Consider the following 21,580-nt stretch of genomic DNA (forward strand, 5'->3'; position numbering starts at 1 on the left):
GTCCAGGTTTGTGTTGAACAGCTGCAGTGTGGAAAGGCTGCACATGAAAGGGAAGACAAAATCATTTAAAACAAATTGGACTCTAACAATCTTTGCCAGAGTTCATGCAGTGATAGATCGGTGCCGGTTTAACGTTCAGTGTTTATAACGACACAATACAGATGTATGAGTATGACCTCAACATGTACACAAGCGTTTCATTTCTCTTGGCTTTTATTGTGGCTTTTGGCAGCACGCAGTGTACAGGTCTATGCAATATATCCAGGCTTTGTTTTAACATGTCCAGAGAACAAAGGGGAATAAAACCAAAGTGGTAGGGAGGGACAGGCCTGCCATATTTTATTTCTCTGAACACGGGCAACGCCTCGGCTTATTCTATGGGCTCTACGGGCTTTAAAGCCACAGGCACTTTGACAACAACCCTGATATGTTTCAGTCCTTCAAGTGTCGTGGTCAGATGGAAAACCAAATTCGTCTTGAGATGTTTATCAAGACGCCTGCCAATCATTCGTGCAGAATTTGTTTTGGAGATGATGCCATTTAGACGATAAACATTTAGATTGGCCTCAAATTCAAATACCTTACTGCAGGAAACGACTGATAACACGAGGGCCTGCAAGATATATATCAGGCCTTCTGAAGTGTGTGTTTGCATGTTCACGTGCAAGGCATGTACCTGCACCTCAGCAGATACTGGAACTCCACTGTGGCCAATGTCAAGCATGCCCACAAAGAAACATAAACAAAGTGAAGTGAACTGAGGACCGTTTAATTCACCGAGCCCTTATCAGAGCTGATCTGAAGTAACATGATGTTCTTTTGATAGAGAAGGGAGCAGCCTTTCCCTGACTGCGTTATGATTTTTAATTGATGAGGAATGTGGAAATATTTCTTTTAGTGTGACGAGTCTGACCTTCTGTTGTTTGAGGCTTTGCAGTTGTTGTTGTTGTTGTTGTTGTTTGATGCAAGATGTGTTTTTTTGTTTGGTTTGTAGAGCAATTATGGAAAATAAATCTTAGCAAGATAATCATGAAACTTGGTCAGAGGGTGACAATGGTCAGAGGGATGACCTACAACTGTATCCCCCACTACCCTCAAACTCAGAAAAATCTTGTGCTTTTGACCATACAGCATTTAGATATTTTACAACTAATATTTCAGTCAGACAACTCGCGTGTTTCATTAATACGTTTATTAGAAACAGTATATAGTTTGAGTTTGGCGTCTAGGCTCGGGCCTCATCACTCCACAGGTTTACATAGAACATTGAGTGATGATAATAAGCCCCGAGCCTACAGGTGGAAGCCGGGGAGGAAGCGTGGGTGTTGGTGAGGCAGGCGAGCATCTCCAACGTGAACGCAGCAGCAGCAGCAGCAGCAGTGAGTTGAGGTGAACACATTAGCAGCATGGAAACAGCAGTAGTAGCAGCAGCTGCATTAGCGAGGCAGAGGTAGGCGGATCCAACAGCTTAAATAGAGCGCCAGATTAGGAGACTATGTTTGGTTGGTTGCAAGTGTGACGAGGGGCGTAATGTGGGAGTGTATCATTGGTGCTCAAAGCTCTTTATTTTTCTCATACTGCCTGAGCTGCAGCACCTCTTTTCCCCCCTCTGTCTGAAAACAGAGCCCAGTCTGCTCTGATTGGTTAGCTGGCCGGCTCTGTTGTGATTGGTCAACAACTTAGAGAGGTCCCGCCCCTTAGCCTATCACGTACAATGTTATGGAGCAGTAGCCAATAGGAGCGTGAGTGTTATATAGTGATGTCATCATAGGGAACACAGTGATTTTAATCTTTGCAGACCATTTACATGCACACAAACCTAAATAACACACTACAGGAATCTCCAAAACAAGCATGATAGGGCTTATCAGAATACTTTCTGCATTTAAACAATAAAAAAACAGCAGCTTATACCCTCCCTAAATGTTCACACTTAGTCCACATACTTAATGTGTGTGTGTGTGTCTCCTCTATGCACACTTATGACAGCCTGTTATTACAGCTGTGGCCTCTCTGTGATGTCAGCACTGTCTTGTGTTTCTGCTCCAGCTGTTTTTGTTGAACCCTCTTTCTCCTCTCAGTTTCTCTTCTCACACCGGGAACTGAATCTGCTCATATGTAAACTGGGGCCTTTGCTCCTGTGGAGAGGAGAAGCTCCCTCATGTCCAAAGAAAATCACTTTGATCAGCTTGTTTACTTTTCAGTATCGCCAGACAGAAAGATGTCCATCACATCTTTAGCAGAGAAACCTTTCTTGCGTGTCTGTGCAAAGGCTTACAGATGCATTCATGCACGTTCACACGCATACAAGTACTTGCACCAATACAGTGACCGTGGAAAATGTGTGTCTGCTCTGCTTCCCTCTGCTCCTTCTTCGTGGTATCAAACAGTCAGTCAGCATTTGGCTCTGGGAAGCTGTTCTTATTGTGGGAGCTCCTCCCTGTCCACAGACTGGAATGTGCTTCCATGGTTGGAAAACTCAAACCAAGGAGGGAGCAGAAAGAGACAGATGTGCAAAATAGAATAAAAAGAGAAAGAAAAAGTCACTGTTTTCTGACTAGAAAGAGTAGGTGGAAGGAAGGTGGGGGAAAAACATTGAAAAGCAACAGATTAACTGCCATATTTATGCTGAACCTTAAACCAAAACAGTGAGAGAAAGCACAACGAGATTAGGTGTGAAATAATGGCTAAAGCTTTAGAAAACAATAACCAGAGTATTTACTAAATGAATAAAGTCTTACAGGAAATTAGACTCAATGGACAAGACTGAGAAAATACAACTGGGTTCAGCCCGGGGAAAGCGTCAGTGAGATAAGGAGCAGAACAGGGAGCAGGGTGGGACTCACAGGGTGGTGGAAGTGCCACCTATATGAGGGCTTTCTGTACAAAGCTGGGACCAGTGCCCTGTGTTTCCACCCTACTTGTGAAGTGAACCGTACAGTCTGTCCTACATAACAGCAAGCAGCAGGACGCAGGCTGACTCACACAAGCATTTGTGTCTGTCTGTCTACGAGTGATGATGAAGACGTCGCCTTGAATTCCATCTGTTATGTTATAAATTTGATTCATCTATTTTGCAATCCTTTTCCGTGTGATAACGTGAGCTCCATAGGGTACAGAAAAGTCAACCATATGGAGCATGACTAAAAGACATCAATGGTTTGTCCAGCAGTGGCTCAGTCAGTAGGGGCTTGGACTGGGAATCGTAGGGTCGCTGGTTCAAGTCCCCGAACAGACTTGAAATATGGAAAGTGGACTGCTACTTGGAGAGGTCCCAGTTCACCTCCTAGGCCCTGCTGTGGTGCCCTTGAGCAAGGCACCGGACACTTCCAATCCCCCCTCCCCATTGCTCCCCGGGCGCTGCACAATAGCTGCCCACTGCTCCTAGTACTAGGATGGGTTAAATGCAGAGGACCAATTTCACTGTGTGTGCTCTGCTGTGTGCATGTATGTGACAAATAAAGAGGGTTTCATCCTCCGATTCTATCTTCAATGGTACGTCACGCTCTCAGACACACTTATAGGAAGCAAATAATATAAATGAATGCTAAATAATCTTTATTCTAGCAACTGAAATGCAGTTTTGTTGCAGAAAAAGAAACATTGATCAAAATCAATGATCTAAAATCACCCTTGAGCTCTCCTTGTCCTATCATCCCAAATATTCCGCCATTAAGGCCTCATTTGATCAGCTTATAAAACCAGGGCTAATGCTAACAAATCATAGTAAATGGAACTTTGTTTTAAATGTGATAGCCTGAAAACCTTCTTGGTAGTTTGAGAGTATTTTTGCATAAATGTGCAAACAATTGGTCCGTGATTACGTCCCTGCAGGGTGTTCCCGCAGGATCTACCATCAGCACTGCACACTGAAGCCACAATGGATGAGGTGTTCATGATTTTCTGTTCTAATCTCTTCCTCTCTTTTGTGAAGTGGGTTCTTTGCTAACCTGAACTGAAGTAGGCTATTGAGTTTATTAAACAACAGCATCCAACCCCATTCATTAAAAGGATATTCAGTTTTCCGTCATGTTCGCCTCGATAATTTCCTCCTGAAAGAGACACGCTCTCCCTCTGTGGTGATGACTCACTGATTGAAGTGACTCAGCCGTCTCCTGATTGGCACTGATCATTGTGTTTGTCCTCTAATTAGCCGTTCTTACAATAGGTGAGGAAACGATTTTTCAAGAGGAACACTACAACCTGATATGGATAAGGTTTAAAAATATGTCAGAGGCCCTAATTGAGTCTCCACATCAGTGTGAGGTGTTCTCTCGAAGGCTCACATCATGGATCATTCGCAGAACAGGAGGGGAAACAGCTAAATGGAATATGTATCTGTCCTCAGTTTAGAAACGATTAAGGAGGTCATGGTCATGATTGTGGTCATACTTATTTAAGAATCACTGGACCCGGTCTAGATACAGCTGATGTCTTTCAGCATTTTTCTGCATCCTGTGTGCCGAGCTGTGTGTGTCCAGTATCGGGGGTTTTTTTTTAGGTGATAATACAATTTTAAAAATGTAATTCACTTAAACGTCGACATTTAGAAAGAAATCCTGAAAAATCTGATGTTTTAGGACAAAAATGATCATTTTAAACAAACAGTCGGAAAATCAAAAAAGTCGAAATTTGGTTAAAAAAAATCGGATGTTTGAAAATAAATAAAAGGAAAACAAATTGGGAGACAAAAAAGTGTGAATTTTCTTAAAATAAGATGATTAGGGCCACACGAAGACAGAGTTACAATAATGAGAAAATAGTGGGATCTTTTTTTAAATCGCAATAAAAAAAGTCTGAAATTTGAAAAAGAAATCTGATTTTTTTAGGGAAAAAAAGTGATAAGTTTGAAGAAATAGTTGGAAATTCAAAAATGTCAAAATTTGGAAAAAGAAATCTGAAAGAAAATCAAAAGGAAAAAAGGTTTGAATGTTCATAAACTACTCCCACCAATAGCACTCCTTAAAGTATACAGTTTAAATGTGGGCTAACTTTAGATGGTAGTTGTTCTATGCTTTCAAATATGCTGTATATCAGGATTTAAAGTGGCAGAGCTGTGCAGATATAAAACAGGACAGAAATGTACAAACTGTCCAGGTGAATGTGTATGCGCAGGGTTAAGCGTCTAGTAAGTGGATGACATACTTGTGCATAACATGTTTTCTAAAACCTCTGCTGTTATTATGTTGTGCTCCAGAGGTGCCGCTGGTCCTCTACCTGTTCCTGCTCATCTCCCTGGTGTGGCTCTGGGCGGGACTTCACATGAGCTACAGGTCCCTGTGGATGCTCATCCTCTACGTCATCTTCAACTGCCTGCTGGTGAGCTCATTCACTTGTTTTTCTGTGTGTTTGTTGACATGTTTGCTTACTTTCCTACCTATTTATGGGTTTATTTATCCAGTTATTTTATTTAGACACTTAATCAACAGCAGCATCTTGCACTTTGTATTACATTTCCTTCTATGTGAAGTCAAAAAGCTTAATTTTGTTAAGCGTCCTTTTTAATCTGATTAATAGTGTTTATCATTACCATAATCACAAATTTAAGCTGTGATCTTGTCCTGAGTGCAGAGTTATTGATGAAACTAGTCAAAAGTGTTTTGAAATGCACCCTTCATGCTTTTATTATGTTCGTTTTTGCATTTAAAGCTTATTTTTTAAAAGGTTTTTACCTCCCAGCCAAATGTTTTAAAGCTGTGCTCACATGGGTATATGAGGCTGCTGGTGCCACAGTAACAATATCAGTGTTTGTGCTGTTCAACAAAGATTTCATTCTATGGAAAGTTAAAACATGGTGCTTCCTGCAAGTCACAACAAATCAAGTATTGATGATCTAGGCTTACAGACTGGTGCGTGTGCGGTTATATATACATCTGTGGATGTCTTGTTGACTCGGTTAGCGCGAGAGTGATGAAGGCTTCTTTATCCCACTTTGAAGCCCTGCTTTGATGTGTTGGCTGAGGCAAAAGAATAGCCTCAGGAGCGGAGAGAGAGGAGAGAGAGAGAGAGGCAGGGTTATCACTGTGTCACATCTCTCTGAAGCCTCTCCCTCTCTCTCCTCTTTCCGTCTGTCTGTTTGTTGTCTCTTTGTTCGCCTCTCCCTTCATTTGCTGCCCCCTGTTTTTATCAGAGGAGTTAAAAGTGTAAATGGGCCAAAAGATCATTCTTTCACCAAATATATCCCTCAACAACTGGAAACTCCCGCACATTTAAACTGCTTACGGTAAAATCTACCATAACAAAACACACAATCGTTAATGATTACAGGTTGCACTCCTTTGGTTTCAGTTTTGATTTCAATAACTGTCAGAGAAAAGATGTTTTCATGGTCAAATCTGTAATATAAAGAGGACTCACTGCTTTGATATACAAAGGAAAAAAGTGTGCCTCATAATAAATATCAGATTATGTTAGTTTCATCTTGATTTTAGTGGTACAACTCAAATTGAAATGGCTCATGTCATCAATATTTGTTGTATGATATATTTGCAATGCAGTATCAACATAAAAAATACTGTGTTGAGTTTCACTATACTGATTTACCTTTAGAGCCTGCTGTCTGTTCCCAACATAAAAAAGCAGACGAGCCATCTGAACATGTGCATTTATACAGTAATGTAGAGTGTCACATGACTTTAATGGTTTTAATGCTGGTTTATTGCATCTGGAAATGCTAGCATGACTTAAACAGTGACAGCTTTTATTCAAAATATGTGTTGGGGCTTGAGAAAATCGAAAGCAGCAGGATGCAGGCTGACTCAACTCTGTCATCTGGAATTGTTCGTCTGTCTGATGAAGACGTCGCCTTGAATTCCATCTGTTATGTTATATATTTGATTCATCCTATTTTGCAAACCTTTTACCGTGTGATAACGTGAGCTCCATATGGTACAGGAAAGACGACCATATGGGGCATGACTGAAAGACATCAATGGTACGTCATGCTCTCAGACACACTTATAGGAAGCAAATAATATAAATGAATGCTAAATCATCTTTATTCTAGCAACTGAAATGCACTTTTGTTGCAGAAAAAGAAAGATTTGATCAAAATCAATGTCTAAAATCACCCTTGAGCTCTCCTTGTCTTAATACATTTTTAAGTTAAGCACTATCCTCCCAAATATTCTGCCATTAAGGCTTGAATTCAACACTAGTTATCACTGTGTGAATTCAATGCACAGGATAGAGTGGCACAAAAATGTCTTGAATCTAAAGCAAATCAGTTATGTTTTTTGTGCAAAGATATGCAGGGCGCTCGGTAGACATAGGATATGATACGGTGCGATAGGATAAGGCTTTGTGTTCAGATCAAGTCGGCCATTTTTTCTTGCATCTCAGAAGCTCCATTTGCAACACCAACAAGGACAAATATTAAGACAACAAGGAAAGAGACATTTAACATTACATTAAGATCACAAAGACAATGTGCTCAAGACTCTTTAAAGCAGTGGTTCTCAACTGGTGGGCCGACCAAAGTGGCTCGCGGACCCCATTTTGTGGGTCGCAGTTATGCAAGTGGAAAAAAAAGATGAGAAAAAAGTCAAACTTTTATTTTGAAGGCTAAAATGTCTAATACTGTGCTGTAGCCGCTCTACTGGAAATGTCGAAGACCAAAAACGGTTTTGAACACTGCTGTCACGTATTGATCAAGGATTGGCTCCAAGTCTGTCTTTTTATTTCATACAAAAAATATGTGCTATATATATATATATATTACTGCAGTGGTTCAAAACTTTGGCTCGTGATTCATTGACCAAGGAAAATGTGGGTCCTGAGGCTTGACCAGTTGAGAATCATTGCTTTAAAGTCCATTTGACCTGAGATTTAACTTAATTTGAGGATTGACTTGTAAGTGAAAGAGTGCTTCTGTCTACCTTTATTAAATCGTAGGACCCTGTATCTCTGATTTGATGGCAAGGACAGGACATGGTTGGGTCAAAGACAATGTGAATATGGTATTACGGAAGCTTTATTCATGGAGTTTCTCACTTACAACCAAGTTCTGACTGGACAAACACTTTTTACAATGTAGTAGCCTATTACCATCCTGTAAAGCACAGATTTAAAAGACAGAAGAAGAATCTGTTTACTCGCCAACTCTCTTTGGTACCATGGAGTCTTTGTCTTTCGTGCCTCCTCTATAAATGCTGCGGTCTCTTCAGTCTTCCTCAGGGAGACACCGTATGCCTGTAAAGTGTGTCGTAACAGCTCTGTGCTAACCGGTGGTGATATGTGGCATCCACATGGCAAAGACAACAGTGTTGCACTAAAGCAAACGTCTCCCGTTGGTGTAGTGACTAATGAAGAGAAGGGATGTCAATGCCGACGGTCGATGTCGCACTTCACACCTGTTTATGAGCTCCAATAGAGTTTGTCTCGGTCTGTGACATCAGGTGGTCAGTTTCTTCAGCCGACCAATCGTGTGGAGGTGCTCTTTAACGTCAGTGGTCATTGGTTATACCACCATTTCAGGATTTCACTTCTATTTACCAATCTGCAACACACTCATTTTGTCCTGATTGTGACCACCCATTTCTTCGATTCCCGATTTTTTTTTGTACTTTTTACGTGATGTTTTTTCCAAGGAACAACTCCAGTTTTTGGCTAATGTGAATAAACAGCCTTAATCCAGTAGAAGCAATTTTTTTTTAAAATATTCCGTTGTGCGGCCCTTTTTATTCCTGTTATACCATTAGTTTCTTAAATTCCTCCATTTTTTTTTTTACACTTTTATTTAATTTCATTTTTATTTAATTGTTTTCTCTTTTCAGGTGAAAATTCTGCACCAAATGTTCAGATTTTAAACTTACTTTGTTCCTTTTGTAGTGACTTGAATTTGTTTGATTTGGTCCCAGAAGGTCAACCCAGTTTTGTCGTGAGAGACTATTCCCTAAAAAAACATGTTTTATTTCATCATCTTGTCTTTTACTTTTCTTTTTCTTTGGACTGAGACAAAAAAAAAAACCAGCCTTTCGCCAAGAGCTAAACTCCAGATTGAACTCTTTTAATTCCATTTATAGAGATTGATGTGTTCTGGTCTTTTATTACATCCCATGAGGCCTCAGAGTTTTCAGCCTCCAGTTCTCCAAAGTCTGCTTTCACACAAATAACATGCGGGTATACACACAATCACACCTAAAACGCCCATCAGCTACCCTTATCCTGTGAGGAGAAAACACAACATAAAAGCACCCCACGCCAGCCTAATAGATTGCCTCCCATTACAGTTTGCCCTTGGCTTCAGGCGAAACGAATATGGCGACAAGTTGACCCTCGCAGCCAAGTTTTCAATCTCAGCGTTCACTGGGAGAAAAAAAACTACTTTGAGAATCGATTTTTATTCCTAGCTCCTACACTGCAGCGTCAAAGCTCAGACTGAAAGGGGAGCCTCTGGGGTTTGGTTTTTGGGAATAATGATGGATTCATCCGAGTGGAAAGGACAGGTAAAGAGCCCCAAGGCTAAAGCGTGTCCAAGGACATTGATTAGAAGTAAACAAACTCGTCTGACCCAGTTTTCACAAAGCACCATTTTGCCTGGATACTCCATGGTCCAAGCATGGTTTCAATTAGGTGTGTGTGTGTGTGTGTGTGTGTGTGTGTGTGTGTGTGTGTGTGTGTGTGTGTGTGTGTGTGTGTGTGTGTGTGTGTGTGTGTGTGTGTGTGTGTGTGTGTGTGTGTGTGTGTGTGTGTGTGTGTGTGTGTGTGTGTGTGTGTTTTACGAGGCAAACCTAATTTATTTAGCTGTGAATGAGAAAAGGAAAGCAGTAAAAGAGCAGATCTGGTATGTTATTGTGGCAGTTGTATTATAATTAAAGTTTAATGAAAGCAAATGGGATCCTGAAAACGAATTTGAAAAACGCACTTCTCATCTGTACACCTTGAACAGTAATCACTTTATATCATGATTGATTACAGGTGCCGGTCTCAAAGATATGAAATCAGTTCATTTCTGTGGTAATGTCTTCTGTAGCCATTTACAGGAAGTTCTGACTACGTTTTTTGCTTTAATGCTTTAAAGGAAGGAAACACAGGATTTAGGGGGAATTTCCCCTCAGTGAAAAGAAAAGTGAAAGAAAAACTGACATAAAATAAAAGCTGAAAATTCAGGAATCTAAGAAATAAGGTTCAAAAAGAAACGCTTCACACGATTTTAAAGATGCTTTATTATTCTTTTTGTGGGGCTTTCCTTTCCTGTAGTTTGTTTTATAGGTTTGTGTGCATGTGAATAATCTACAAGGCTAAAATCTTCAAAGTTTCTCTCCCAGACACTCTCCCCCGGACTGAAGCGCCTACATTGGACTCCTTTGTTCACTTCTGCAACATAGTGACATCACAACGTTACTCTCACTCTTCTATTGGCTAGCGCTCCAACATATTGTGATAGGCTAGGGGGCAGGACATCTCTAAACGGCTGACCAATCGCAACAGCTAACCAATCAGAGCAGACTGGGCTGTGGTTTCAGACTGAGGGCGAAAAGAGGTGCTGCAGCAAAAATTAAGAGCTTTTTTGAACGTTAAAGCATGGAGACATGGATAGAAGATAGAATCGGAGGATGAAACCCTCTTTATTAATCACATACATGCACACAGCAGAGCACATTTAACCCATCCTAGTACTAGGAGCAGTGGGCAGCTATTGTGCAGCGCCCGGGGAGCAACGGGGAGGGGGGATTGGAGGTGTCCGGTGCCTTGCTCGAGGGCCTAGGAGGTGAACTGGGACCTCTCCAAGTAGCAGTCCACTTTCCATATTTCAAGTCTGTTTGGGGACTTGAACCGGCGACCCTACGGTTCCCAGTCCAAGCCCCTACTGACTGAGCCACTGCTGGACAAAGACAAGGCTCAGAAGAAGCACAAAATACAGATTTGAACCTGGAAACGAGCATGATAGGGCCCCTTTAATGGTCAAAATGGAGTGTGTTGCACAACTGTAAATAGAAGTATTATCCTGTAATATTATTACTGGCTGTTTCTGGTTATTTTTCCAGAAACTGCTCCTTCAAACACTCCATCTCATCCTTTATTCAGGTCTTCCACACTTATATTTTCCATTTTGTTCTTTGCCTTAAGGTTGGAAGTCATTATACTGCAGAGCTCTGCTTCAAAGTATAGTCAAGCTGCTTTTGTTGTTGTTGTTGTTGTTGTTGTTTCCTTCTTGCAGAGAATTTTCCATTAGGAGATTTTTCCATGCTCACCTTGGTGTTGTTATTGATGTGGTTCTACAGCTGGTTAGTGAACACCATTAAACAGCTGCAGATGTTAGCTGTGCACAACAGTGTTAGTGTTGCAGAGGAAGGATTGGTTATTGATCGCTGTGTTCGTAGAAAGCAGCCTGCAGTCACGAGAAGGGTATTCAAGACTCATCATCTTTTAGACCACAGATTCTTTCTTTTCATATTCCTTCCACCTACCTTTTTCCACTCTGGATCAGCATCTGTGCTACATCATGCTGAATTAGACGAGAATAATCGAATCCCAGCTGCGCCACGCCTCATTATCTCCTCCTGTGGCGCCCCCTCTGCTGGCAAACTCACAGTCGGAGACATCCACAACAGTGAGGCGGCACCACGCTCCATTACAATCCAATTCCACCGCCAGCTTCCTCATTCAACCTTTGAAAGGGCCTATAAATAGGGCACCGGATATCTGTGTTTTACTATGGAAAATAAGACCCATGTGTCCACACACATCAGCTGTGTGAAGCCTGCTAATGGTTAGTGTTTAGGGGAAGTAGATTTAGTTAATAAGCCTATAGAAAATGATTTCCAGACAACAGCAAACACAGACATGAGTTAGGCTTTTTAGGCTTTATTTTCTTAGAATTAAGTCACAGCTGGGGTAAAAAAAAATGAGTATCAGCATGAAAAGAAACATAGCAGACAATCAATACATTTTTAACATTTTATACGAGTATTTTTTACATAAAATAACGTAGTGACATCACTATGTTATACTCCCGCTTCTATTGGCTAGCACTCCCACACACTGCACGTGATAAGCAAAGGGGCGGGACATCTCTAAGTGGTTGACCAATCACAACAGAGCAGTCTGGGTTCTGGTTTCACACAGAGGGTGAAATTAGTGCTATAGGGCCTATTCTGTTTTTTGCCTATAACTCATGGGTGTTTAAGTGTATATATTACAAAGATATAGGACATAGATGTTGATTCAATATTTGCTTTACTGTATAGAATACATCTCTTCGGACATCTAGACCAGCGGTTCCCAAACTTTTTTGGCGGCGCAGCCCCTTCTACGTCCCAACCGGGTTGACGCACCCCCAAAAAAACGCAACAAAGCTTTGTTTTATCGCCATATAAAGAACTTTGTCATGAGACGTTCCACTTGACAGTTTCCCTGATTTCAGCCAGTTAATCATATTTGAAAGAATGAAGGAAACGAGTTGGCGCGCATATATCTTAGGCTACAGTGAAACGTAGAAGAAGACTGCCGCTTTTTTATTGTAGCATACGGAAAAATCGAAAAATCCCAAACAAGACTGTGTAATGTTTTTACACCAGACCACCATTACATTTTTCATCTCGCGCACCCCCTGGTGGCAGCTTGCGCACCCCCAAGGGCACCACACTTTGGGGATCCCTGATCTAGACCAATTTTAGAGATATTGTGATCATTATTTCCAGCAATACGTACATAAGGTGGACATTAAAGAAGACCAAATATTTAAAATTTGAGGGAATATCCAGGATCAAATTTTGCAGTAAAATATTTTCAAACCACCATTCCTTTTTTTTAACTATACATAAGAACATAGTGGAAACACATAGAAGTGCTTTGGCCATTTATTCCTCTACTAACAAAAGTGGTGTTACAGTCAGAAGTGGGGCTCCTCCTCCAATGTTCTTTTTCTCATTCCTGCACTCACACAGCACGTTATTCCTCACGGTCCCTCTTCTGTACTTTCTTCAGCCCTCCCTGACCTTCCTGCTCTCCTTCTGCTCTGAGCTTTCCATCGCTAAAGACGTGGCCTCTCCACTGAACAGGGAACACTTACATAACAGAGCTGCGGTAGTAAAGCCTGTCCCCCCGGCTGCACACAATGATCTGTGCTAATCACCCACAGCGCTGTTGTGATGGAGTCCCAGTCATATATGGCAACACACACACACACACACCCGCACATGAACACATACCCGGCTGCTTTGTGTTTCATTTTAGCACGCAAGGGGAAGTTCATTTGTTCCTTGTTTCGGCTAATAGCAATAACCCTCAGAGAACTCCCAGCTGTTATTTTTAACCGGACTACACTTTGTTTTTGTGTTGCAAAACAATTTGTACGGATAGTGACACTTTGCCTAACTGCATTTTATTTTAATTTAAAAGCTGCATCTGCTTTTGCGTGCCTCAAAGTATATATCTCCTGTTTTTATAGTTTCTCTAGTGTCCTCCCCCCCTGCCTGAAACGTCTCCATTGGAATCCTTTGTTCACTTACGGAACATAGTGACATCACTATGTAAAACTTGTACTTCTATTGGCTAGCGCTCCAGCAGATTGTACGTGATAGGCTAAGGGGGCGGGACATCTCAAAGCGGTTGACCAGTCACAACAGAGCCGGCCAGCTAACCAATCAGAGTAGACTGGGCTCTGGTTTCAGACAGAGGGTGAAAAGAGGTGCTGCAGCACAGGCAGTATGAGAAAAATAAAGAGCTTTCTGAACATTAAAGCATGTCCCAGGAGAAGAAGAAAATACAATCATTAAACCTGAAATAAGTGTAATATGTCCTCTTTAGTATTTCAATATTGACTTTTTATATTTTACTATACATCCAATTAGGAATCATTGAAGTTCATCTAATCAACAACACTAAACTGGCTTTCAACACTTTAATGTGCCATTTCCTGATTGACATAGTGTACATTTCTATCTCTTGTCCATACACGGACACACAGAGACATTTACGTTCACTCTTCAAGTAACATCGAGCTATAAAACACCACTAATGACCTGAGAGGTGTCTCCATGTGTCGTATTTATTCACAACCCCTTTTTTACCTTTTTTACAAGCTGGATGTTCCTGTTTTACAGACGCCCATAAACACAGGCACTATCCAGACACAGATTTGGCTCTCTTCCTCTTAATATTGATTGTCACCGTCCGCGCTGTTTATAGTCCTGTTTTCTATGTCAATATCCCACGCTGACATGGGTAGTGATGATTGGAATACACTGTTATATGTCTTCTTGTACTTTATACGTGTCTTGTTCTATTTTAGCTTTGTTTTTTGTGTTTGTTTGGCTTTTTAAATGAAAACATTTGATTAAACTTGATTGTTTTTAATGTAATCTAAATGCTTAATGCACCTTGAATTGTCTTGTGTTGTAAAGTGCTATATAAATGCACTTGCCTTGCCTTTTCCTATCACGAACAAGTCAATCAAAGATCAGTTCTATAGATTTAGAGCATGCATGTCCTTTGGGATTGCTCTTCAAACCAAGTTTCAAAATGTATTTGACCCTGACTTAATTATGCACACTTCTTGTCACTTTAAATACGACTGAACAACACTATTTGTAAATTGTTGTGTGTGAGGGTAGCTTGTGTGCTTGCGTGCACCTGTATGCACACACACAATTGTGCCTCGTGGGTTCCATGTCTGTCTGCCGTCATCGCTCGCTGATGGGTGTTGTGAAATGCGGTGCGGCCCTGTGGTATCTGACACCCCGGTGTTTTGGGGTAATTCTCAGCTCGGTGCTGTTGACGTTAGAGGATGTGGTAATGATGAGGAAGTGGAGGGAGCAGAAATACCAGAGAGCCAATGACGTCATCGCTCCAGTGATGAAGTCATCCACTCACTCCTGAGTCATGACAGACTGAGGGTTGCTGAAGCTTATCATTTTTTAATAATTGACTTGATTTAACGAAAGGTATCTTTATTTTTTACAATTTTAAGATTTAAACACTTAACATTTAAAGCTTTTATGGCTTTGATTCCTTGCATTACAAACCAGCATGACGCCTGCAGACTTAGAGACATCATACACCAAAGAGATAAACCCAGCTGATGTTAAAGTCTGATTTATTCCCCCTCCCTCTTCCTTCTGCAGGGCCTGTATGTGTTTGCCGTGTACTTCGTCATGCACAACCAGCTGTGTTGGCCGACGAAGGCCAGTTACACGGTGGAGATGAGCGGCCACAACGGTCCCGACGCCACCTACCAGGGAGGAGGGCCGACCACTGTGGGGGGCGACATCAACAAGTCAACACAAAACCTCATCAGCGCCATGGAGGAGGTACGAACACACACACACACACACACACTCACTCCCACACACACATGTCCCACACATTAGGCTTAAAAGTGTTGTGTGAGTTACAGTGCACTTCATTTCTAACTTGTATTTATCTTATAACAGGATGGAAAAGTCATCGTATCCATCCCATTTCATCGTCTTTGCTCAAATTTTAGGATGCAGAACCAATCCCAAATTCACCTCCTGATTCAATTTACAGTACCTACCATAGCACGTGTAGTTTTTCTATGCGTTGTGGGATTAAAACTGACATTTTAGTTGCACTCACTTTTTGTTTTACATCTTAATCATTAAGATTCACTGCCAGTCATTTAGATAATCTAGGATCCGTGCCCAAAGTGTGTAATCATCCGATCTTCTTCTTTTGGAGACCCGATGCCGCGAAGTTGAGTAAATTACTCTCATGGTTTATAGGATTGAAAGCTATAAAAGTTAGACCTTATAATTGGAATCTTTAAGAAATATATTCCAGCCTTACCGTGGCTTACTTTCCCTCTCCCTTTTTCTTCCCATGCCCTCATTCCCATGGCTGTGTTTGCCCATTCCTGGTACTCCTTCACACTTTTCTCACATCAGCTGTGCGTGACTCCACCGGGAACATTCACATTCACATTCACATTTACACACACACACACACACACACACACTGACACAAGACTGATTCTCATTATGTGTGTGTAACGAGAGGTGGAAAAGGTACTTAGGTCTTAGGTATTATAAAATATTACAGGTTTGATGTAGTTTTGTCAATTATGGAGCACATTCTTCATATTTACAAAAAATACTAGTTAGTTTTTTTATTATGTTTTTATATTTGCCTCTAAATTAAGTAAAATAGAAGTATAAAATAACATAAAATGGAAAAACTCAAGTACAACTATGTCAAAATAGTACTTGAGTAACCCCCACTAACAACCCCATCAACCCCCACTTGCACCCTTTCCTGTCAGAACAGAGCAGCACACACTAAAAACACACTACAAACACTCCCGTGCCATACTTTGTGTCCTAAGCCAGTTTATCCCTGGAGAATTCCCTACAAGGAGTGAGCCGGTGAGAGGAAGAAGAGAAGAAATGGGGCAGGTTTAACTTCGTTTCTCCTGGGAACTCCCCCCTTCCCTCTCTCTGTTTCCCTCTCCACACACAGGAATCCAGTAATCTTGTTTTATTCATGAGAGCACACTTACCTCCCTGAGATTTGACTGTGAGAAAAATAAAAGAGCGGATAGAGAGCGCTAAGCGTGGGGATGTAAGTCAAATAACAGGTGTGTACCGGAGTATTACTTTGACCTAAATTAACCTTACCTGAGTTTTTACCTTAAAGGCTCCTTTATATTTCTGCTCAATTACATTTCAGAAGCAAATATCATACTTGTTACTCTTTAATTATTTAACACCAGTGTATTTATATTTCCTGTTAATATTTCTCTCTATGTTTTAATGTTGTAATATTTAAGTACTTTTCATACGTGTAATATTTGCCACTTTTCTTTAAATTAATTTCTTTATACGCCCAAGAAAATCCTTCTGTCTTTAAACCTACTTTCAATAAACCTAAAAAAAAACACATACATAAAACCCCTTTATAGTGTATTTCTAATCCACACATTATTTTTAAAAAGTAACTCAAATTTGCTCAACAATGACAGACTCAACATTGTGAAAATATGGAGTTTTACTTTGTATACTTTAAGAACATTTAGCCGATGTTTTACTTTTATATTTAAATCCAGCACTTTCACTTCTATTGTAGTATTTTAAGACCATACTATTTACTCAAGTAAAGGAACTGATGAGTAAAGGGTTGGGAGAGGATCATTTTTGGGGTTGAACAGCTCTGAATGTTCGCTCCCCCCCCCCCCCTCAGAGTGGAAATGACAGATCTGAGGTGCCTGGTGGCGCTCAGTTCACCTCAACCGGAACGCTCTGTACCCGATACAGCCCAGCTCGCCTCTCAAGCTTGTGCAACACACACACACACACACACACACACACACACACACACACACACACACACACACACACACACACACACACACGCGTATGCATTAACATGGACAGCTGAAGCATTCATTATAAATGAGCACAGTGGAAAACAAGATGGATTCATCTGGTCGTTGTGGAGAACAGTTTGAGACACATTATGTGATATTATTTTTGTTCCCTTTTGTCAGGTTCCTCTTTTTATTCCACTCTCTGCCATTCACTCGTTCATACATCACATTACCTTTATTAGGCAAATGCTCTTTTCCAAAGTGACTTTAAAGAAGAAGCCACTTCATTGACTCGACTCTCTGTACGTATACATTGTTCCTACAGGCTTAGCTTCCTGCATACACTTCAATACCGTAGACGTGCTTTTGGGAGCAATTTGGGGTTAAGTATCTTGCCCACGGACACTTTGACATGTTGACTGCAGGAGGTTGGATCAAACCGCTGACCCTCTGAGACGCTTGTGCTCCCCCTGCTTCACAGGCGCTTTATGGATGCATGAGTAAATCGTCCCTACCCCAAATCTCTCTCTGCTACTTTTGGACTCTAAATAAAAGGCGGTGATCTATCTCATGCCTCTGACAGCATCTCGTCCATGATGTTGGTCTGAAGCGGTGTGAAATCCTAGACCCACTGACCTTGCTCTCACCCCGTGAACCTGCCGTGACCCTGTGTTCTGGCCTTAACCCTTTGGGGTGCTTGGACAACATGCACTCTGCCTGACCCTACCTCATCACAGACATGATCACACGGCTGACAGACACAGCAAGCCTCTGAATTAAGTGTGTGTGTGTGTGCGTGCGTGTGTGTGTGTGTGTGTGTGTGTGTGTGAATGGTCGACCTGATTTTGCCCTGCGTTCATGTGGAGTTAATGTTTTTGGGTTGGAACTAATCTTTATCAATTAGGCATGAACACAGCTGATTTAATGTGTACATACATTTACTCTCAGCATATTAATCTGCTTTATGTGTTATTTATGATAACCAGACTCAGTATCAGAAACACTTTATTTAACCCCGGGGGAAATCAGGTTTAGTGGCAGTTATTCCATTTGAAAATTACATTAAAAAAATATATATTAAATGAAATATTTATAAAAACATAATTAAGAATTTGAACAAAAAAAGATTTAAAATACAATAAATAAAAATAATAATTATTAATAATAATAAGATATATAATTGTAGGAATTATACCAAAATAATGTCAATAAAAGATATAATAAAGAATAACATTGAATGAAAATGTACATAATTAAATGAAGTAATCATTTAAAGCTCAATAAAACTCCGAGTGAGGTCAAATTAAATGTTCTATTTGTTTTCTTTTTGCAGCTTTTAAGGAATAATCTCACATTTCAAACATATTTTTAAAATATCAGGGACTTTCTTTTTTTTGCAATTATTCATTTTGTATGAGTTATCATTAAGCGGGGATTCAAAAATGTACTCCTACCACAAAAAAAATGCGCAGCTGGGATGAAACTTTAAACGTAAAGGGTTCAATAAAACTTCTCAGTGAATCTTCACAAACACACACTGATATTGTGTTTTGCCTGAGCTCATACGTCTGTAAATGTGTTCCTGTGTGTGTCAGGTGTCGGCGGACTGGGAGCGCTCGTCGCTGCGGCCCGGCAGTCAGCCCAGCAGTGTGTTCAAACCCAGTCCAGTGATTGGGACGTACTCCACCGAGGGAGGCTTCATCAACACCAACCTCGTCACCGAAGACGAGGAGTCGCAGGAGTTTGACGACCTTATATTTGCCTTAAAAACCGGTGAGGACCCCGCAACCATACTGAACCCTCACACTGTCGTACGGTTTCTATTACACTACATCATTATGTGTTTGAAGTCTGTCTCTATTCTACCTGCAACAAGCTCAAATCTCCCTGTGCTTTTGATTCTCCTTTACATTTAGTATTTAATATCTAATCATTTGATTAACATTAGCACTTATCCATCATGTAAATGTGCCAGATTTAGGGGCTAATTTTCATCTGCAGTCCCTTGCAGTTTGATGGCAACAAAACTAAGTGAAGCACAAAAACAGCACATGTTAAAGCACAATAATACAAACACATAAACACATACTAGACACAAAAGCATAAATAAAAGCTAATCAGCACAGACAATTATACAACATAAGAGCACTACTCCAGCATAGGACAACATGTTTATTTGTCTTATAAACAACTGCTGAGATGCCTGAACTGATCCTACATCACGTTAACAGGTAAATAAAATGTGTCCAGCTTTACCAATAAGTTTTAAATGCAGCACAAGAATATTAATAGAGGCTAACAGGGAGCGAACCGTTCCTGCTCATTACACAGCAGTATAATGAAATGGCGGGAACACATTATTATTTAGAGTTTCCTCTTGCTCATCTATTGTCCTATAATTAAATGTTTGCGGGTCTCTAACTCCTTCACCTCCGGGGTTTGAATTCATTTCTTCAAGGTTAATTCAACATTACTTCAGTCAAACTCATCCTATGAACGCTTCAAGTCCAGTACTTTTCCATGAAATATACAAATAAAGGTAATGAGGCAAAGGTCAACACAGTACTGCTTTGAACATTTAGGGAAAAGTACAGCATGCTTTAAAAAAAAACCTGTAAAATCAGTTGGGGGGGGGGGAGAAGAGAGCGATGACAAACTTTTGCCTTTGCAGATATAGTGTGTATGTGTGTGTGTGTGTGTGTGTGTGTGTGTGTGTGTGTGTGTGTGTGTGTGTGTGTGTGTGTGTTATTATTTCAAAGCCAGCATACAGACCCTATCTATAACATCTATTAACATCAGCCCTGCTTAGTTATTCCCCTGCTTACCCCTAAATCTCTCTGCTGCCATGGAAACTATTCTTCCTCGGTTGCCATCAATGTTTAATGAGCTGAGGGCCCAAACTACTCGCTGATATATCACACACACACACACACACACGCACACACAGTCCTCTCCTCCCTGTTTGATAGCTTAACAGTGTCCGAATGAGAAGCAGCTGGACGGCGGCCAGCAGCAGCCTCAGTACTGCGGGACACTTTTCTGCCGCTAATGTGAGACATTACCACGAGGAGAAGTGCACATTTTCAAACACACACCTGAGAAAAAAAAGAACCCACTTTAAAAACCGAATGGGAGAAAGACAGTGGTGCAGTGAGGCTTACATAAATCCAATTTGAGAATCTGCTGAAGCCTCGATTTAAGATCCCACGTCTTATTAACTTTGGAGCTGTGCCAACTCCGGTTCATGCATTGCAAAGTGGGAGCCTTTTATTCCTGCAAATTATGTGCATATGATTTCTGCAACAGGTAAAAAGACATTTTGACATTTTTTGACGGAGATGCCGGTGAATTTGCTGGCATGAAATCAGTGATCAGCTTAAAGGGTCACATTGCAACATGATGATGAATAATCAATGAAGTGGGGGGAAAAGTCATCCTGGGTGGAGATTTCCTTGGGGTTTCAGTGAAAATCAACATGGTTTTTGATGTTGTAGCTTCAGCTTCAGAGGACTGTGATGTCTTATCGCTAGAGGATCCTTCAAGTTGAACTCAGGGAAGGGGAAAATATCAAGAAAGGTGTCTGGATTTAACAAACAGATTTAAATGCAAGGCAAAACAATTGCTAAATACTAACATGGAGACATAATGTCAAGAAAATTCATGAGAAAACAGAAATCAATGCATTTTTAACAGCTGGTCCAAGGAGGCTGAAATTGGGCATGGAGGTCAAGTGATTGTGAGGTTCTGTGTGTGTGTGAATGAATGCTGGTTGGCACCTTGTATGGCAGCCTCTGCTCATTGACTGGTTTAATGGGGGAATAAATGTAAAGTGCTTCATAAAGACTGGAAAAGTCGATTGACCATGAATGGTTACATGCATGTACGCCGTCACAGCTTTGGCAAGGCTGGTTTCGTAATTGAAATCACTGTCGTCTCTGGATTTGATGGCCATATCTTGCTTTACAGATCTTTGTCAGTTCCATCTTACTCACACTCTGTGCTCCTGCTGAAGTACTGCTTACCAATTAAACTGTCACTCATCTCAGATTTAAGTATATCCCGGTCAGCTTTGGTCCTGCATCATGGAAAAAGCAATAGTCTGGTTCTCAATATAGTGATCGCTCTGGGAAAGAACAAGTAGATGCATAGTTAAAATAGACATACCGACCTGATAGGACCGTAAATGTAATGGAATTATGTCAGGTCACATTAAGTCTCGGGATCCTGGAGACAAGAAATGACTTTGAAGGAAAATAAAGGATTTGATACACATTATTGAGCACTGCTGGGATTTTGATGGCAGAAAAATCC

The 21,580-nt window shown here is 40.8% G+C and overlaps 1 protein-coding gene across 1 annotated transcript in view; it reads left to right on the plus strand.

The window, feature by feature from the left end:
* The window catches only part of adgrv1 (adhesion G protein-coupled receptor V1), a 110,271-nt gene that overhangs the window by 86,318 nt on the left and 2,373 nt on the right, over window positions 1-21,580 (plus strand). The window contains 3 exon segments of the mRNA XM_063896298.1: window positions 5,198-5,319; window positions 15,069-15,254; window positions 18,865-19,042. Of these exon segments, the coding sequence (XP_063752368.1) occupies window positions 5,198-5,319; window positions 15,069-15,254; window positions 18,865-19,042 (486 nt within the window).

Source organism: Eleginops maclovinus, chromosome 12, assembly GCF_036324505.1.
Source record: "Eleginops maclovinus isolate JMC-PN-2008 ecotype Puerto Natales chromosome 12, JC_Emac_rtc_rv5, whole genome shotgun sequence".
NCBI classification, from domain to species: Eukaryota; Metazoa; Chordata; class Actinopteri; order Perciformes; family Eleginopidae; genus Eleginops; species Eleginops maclovinus.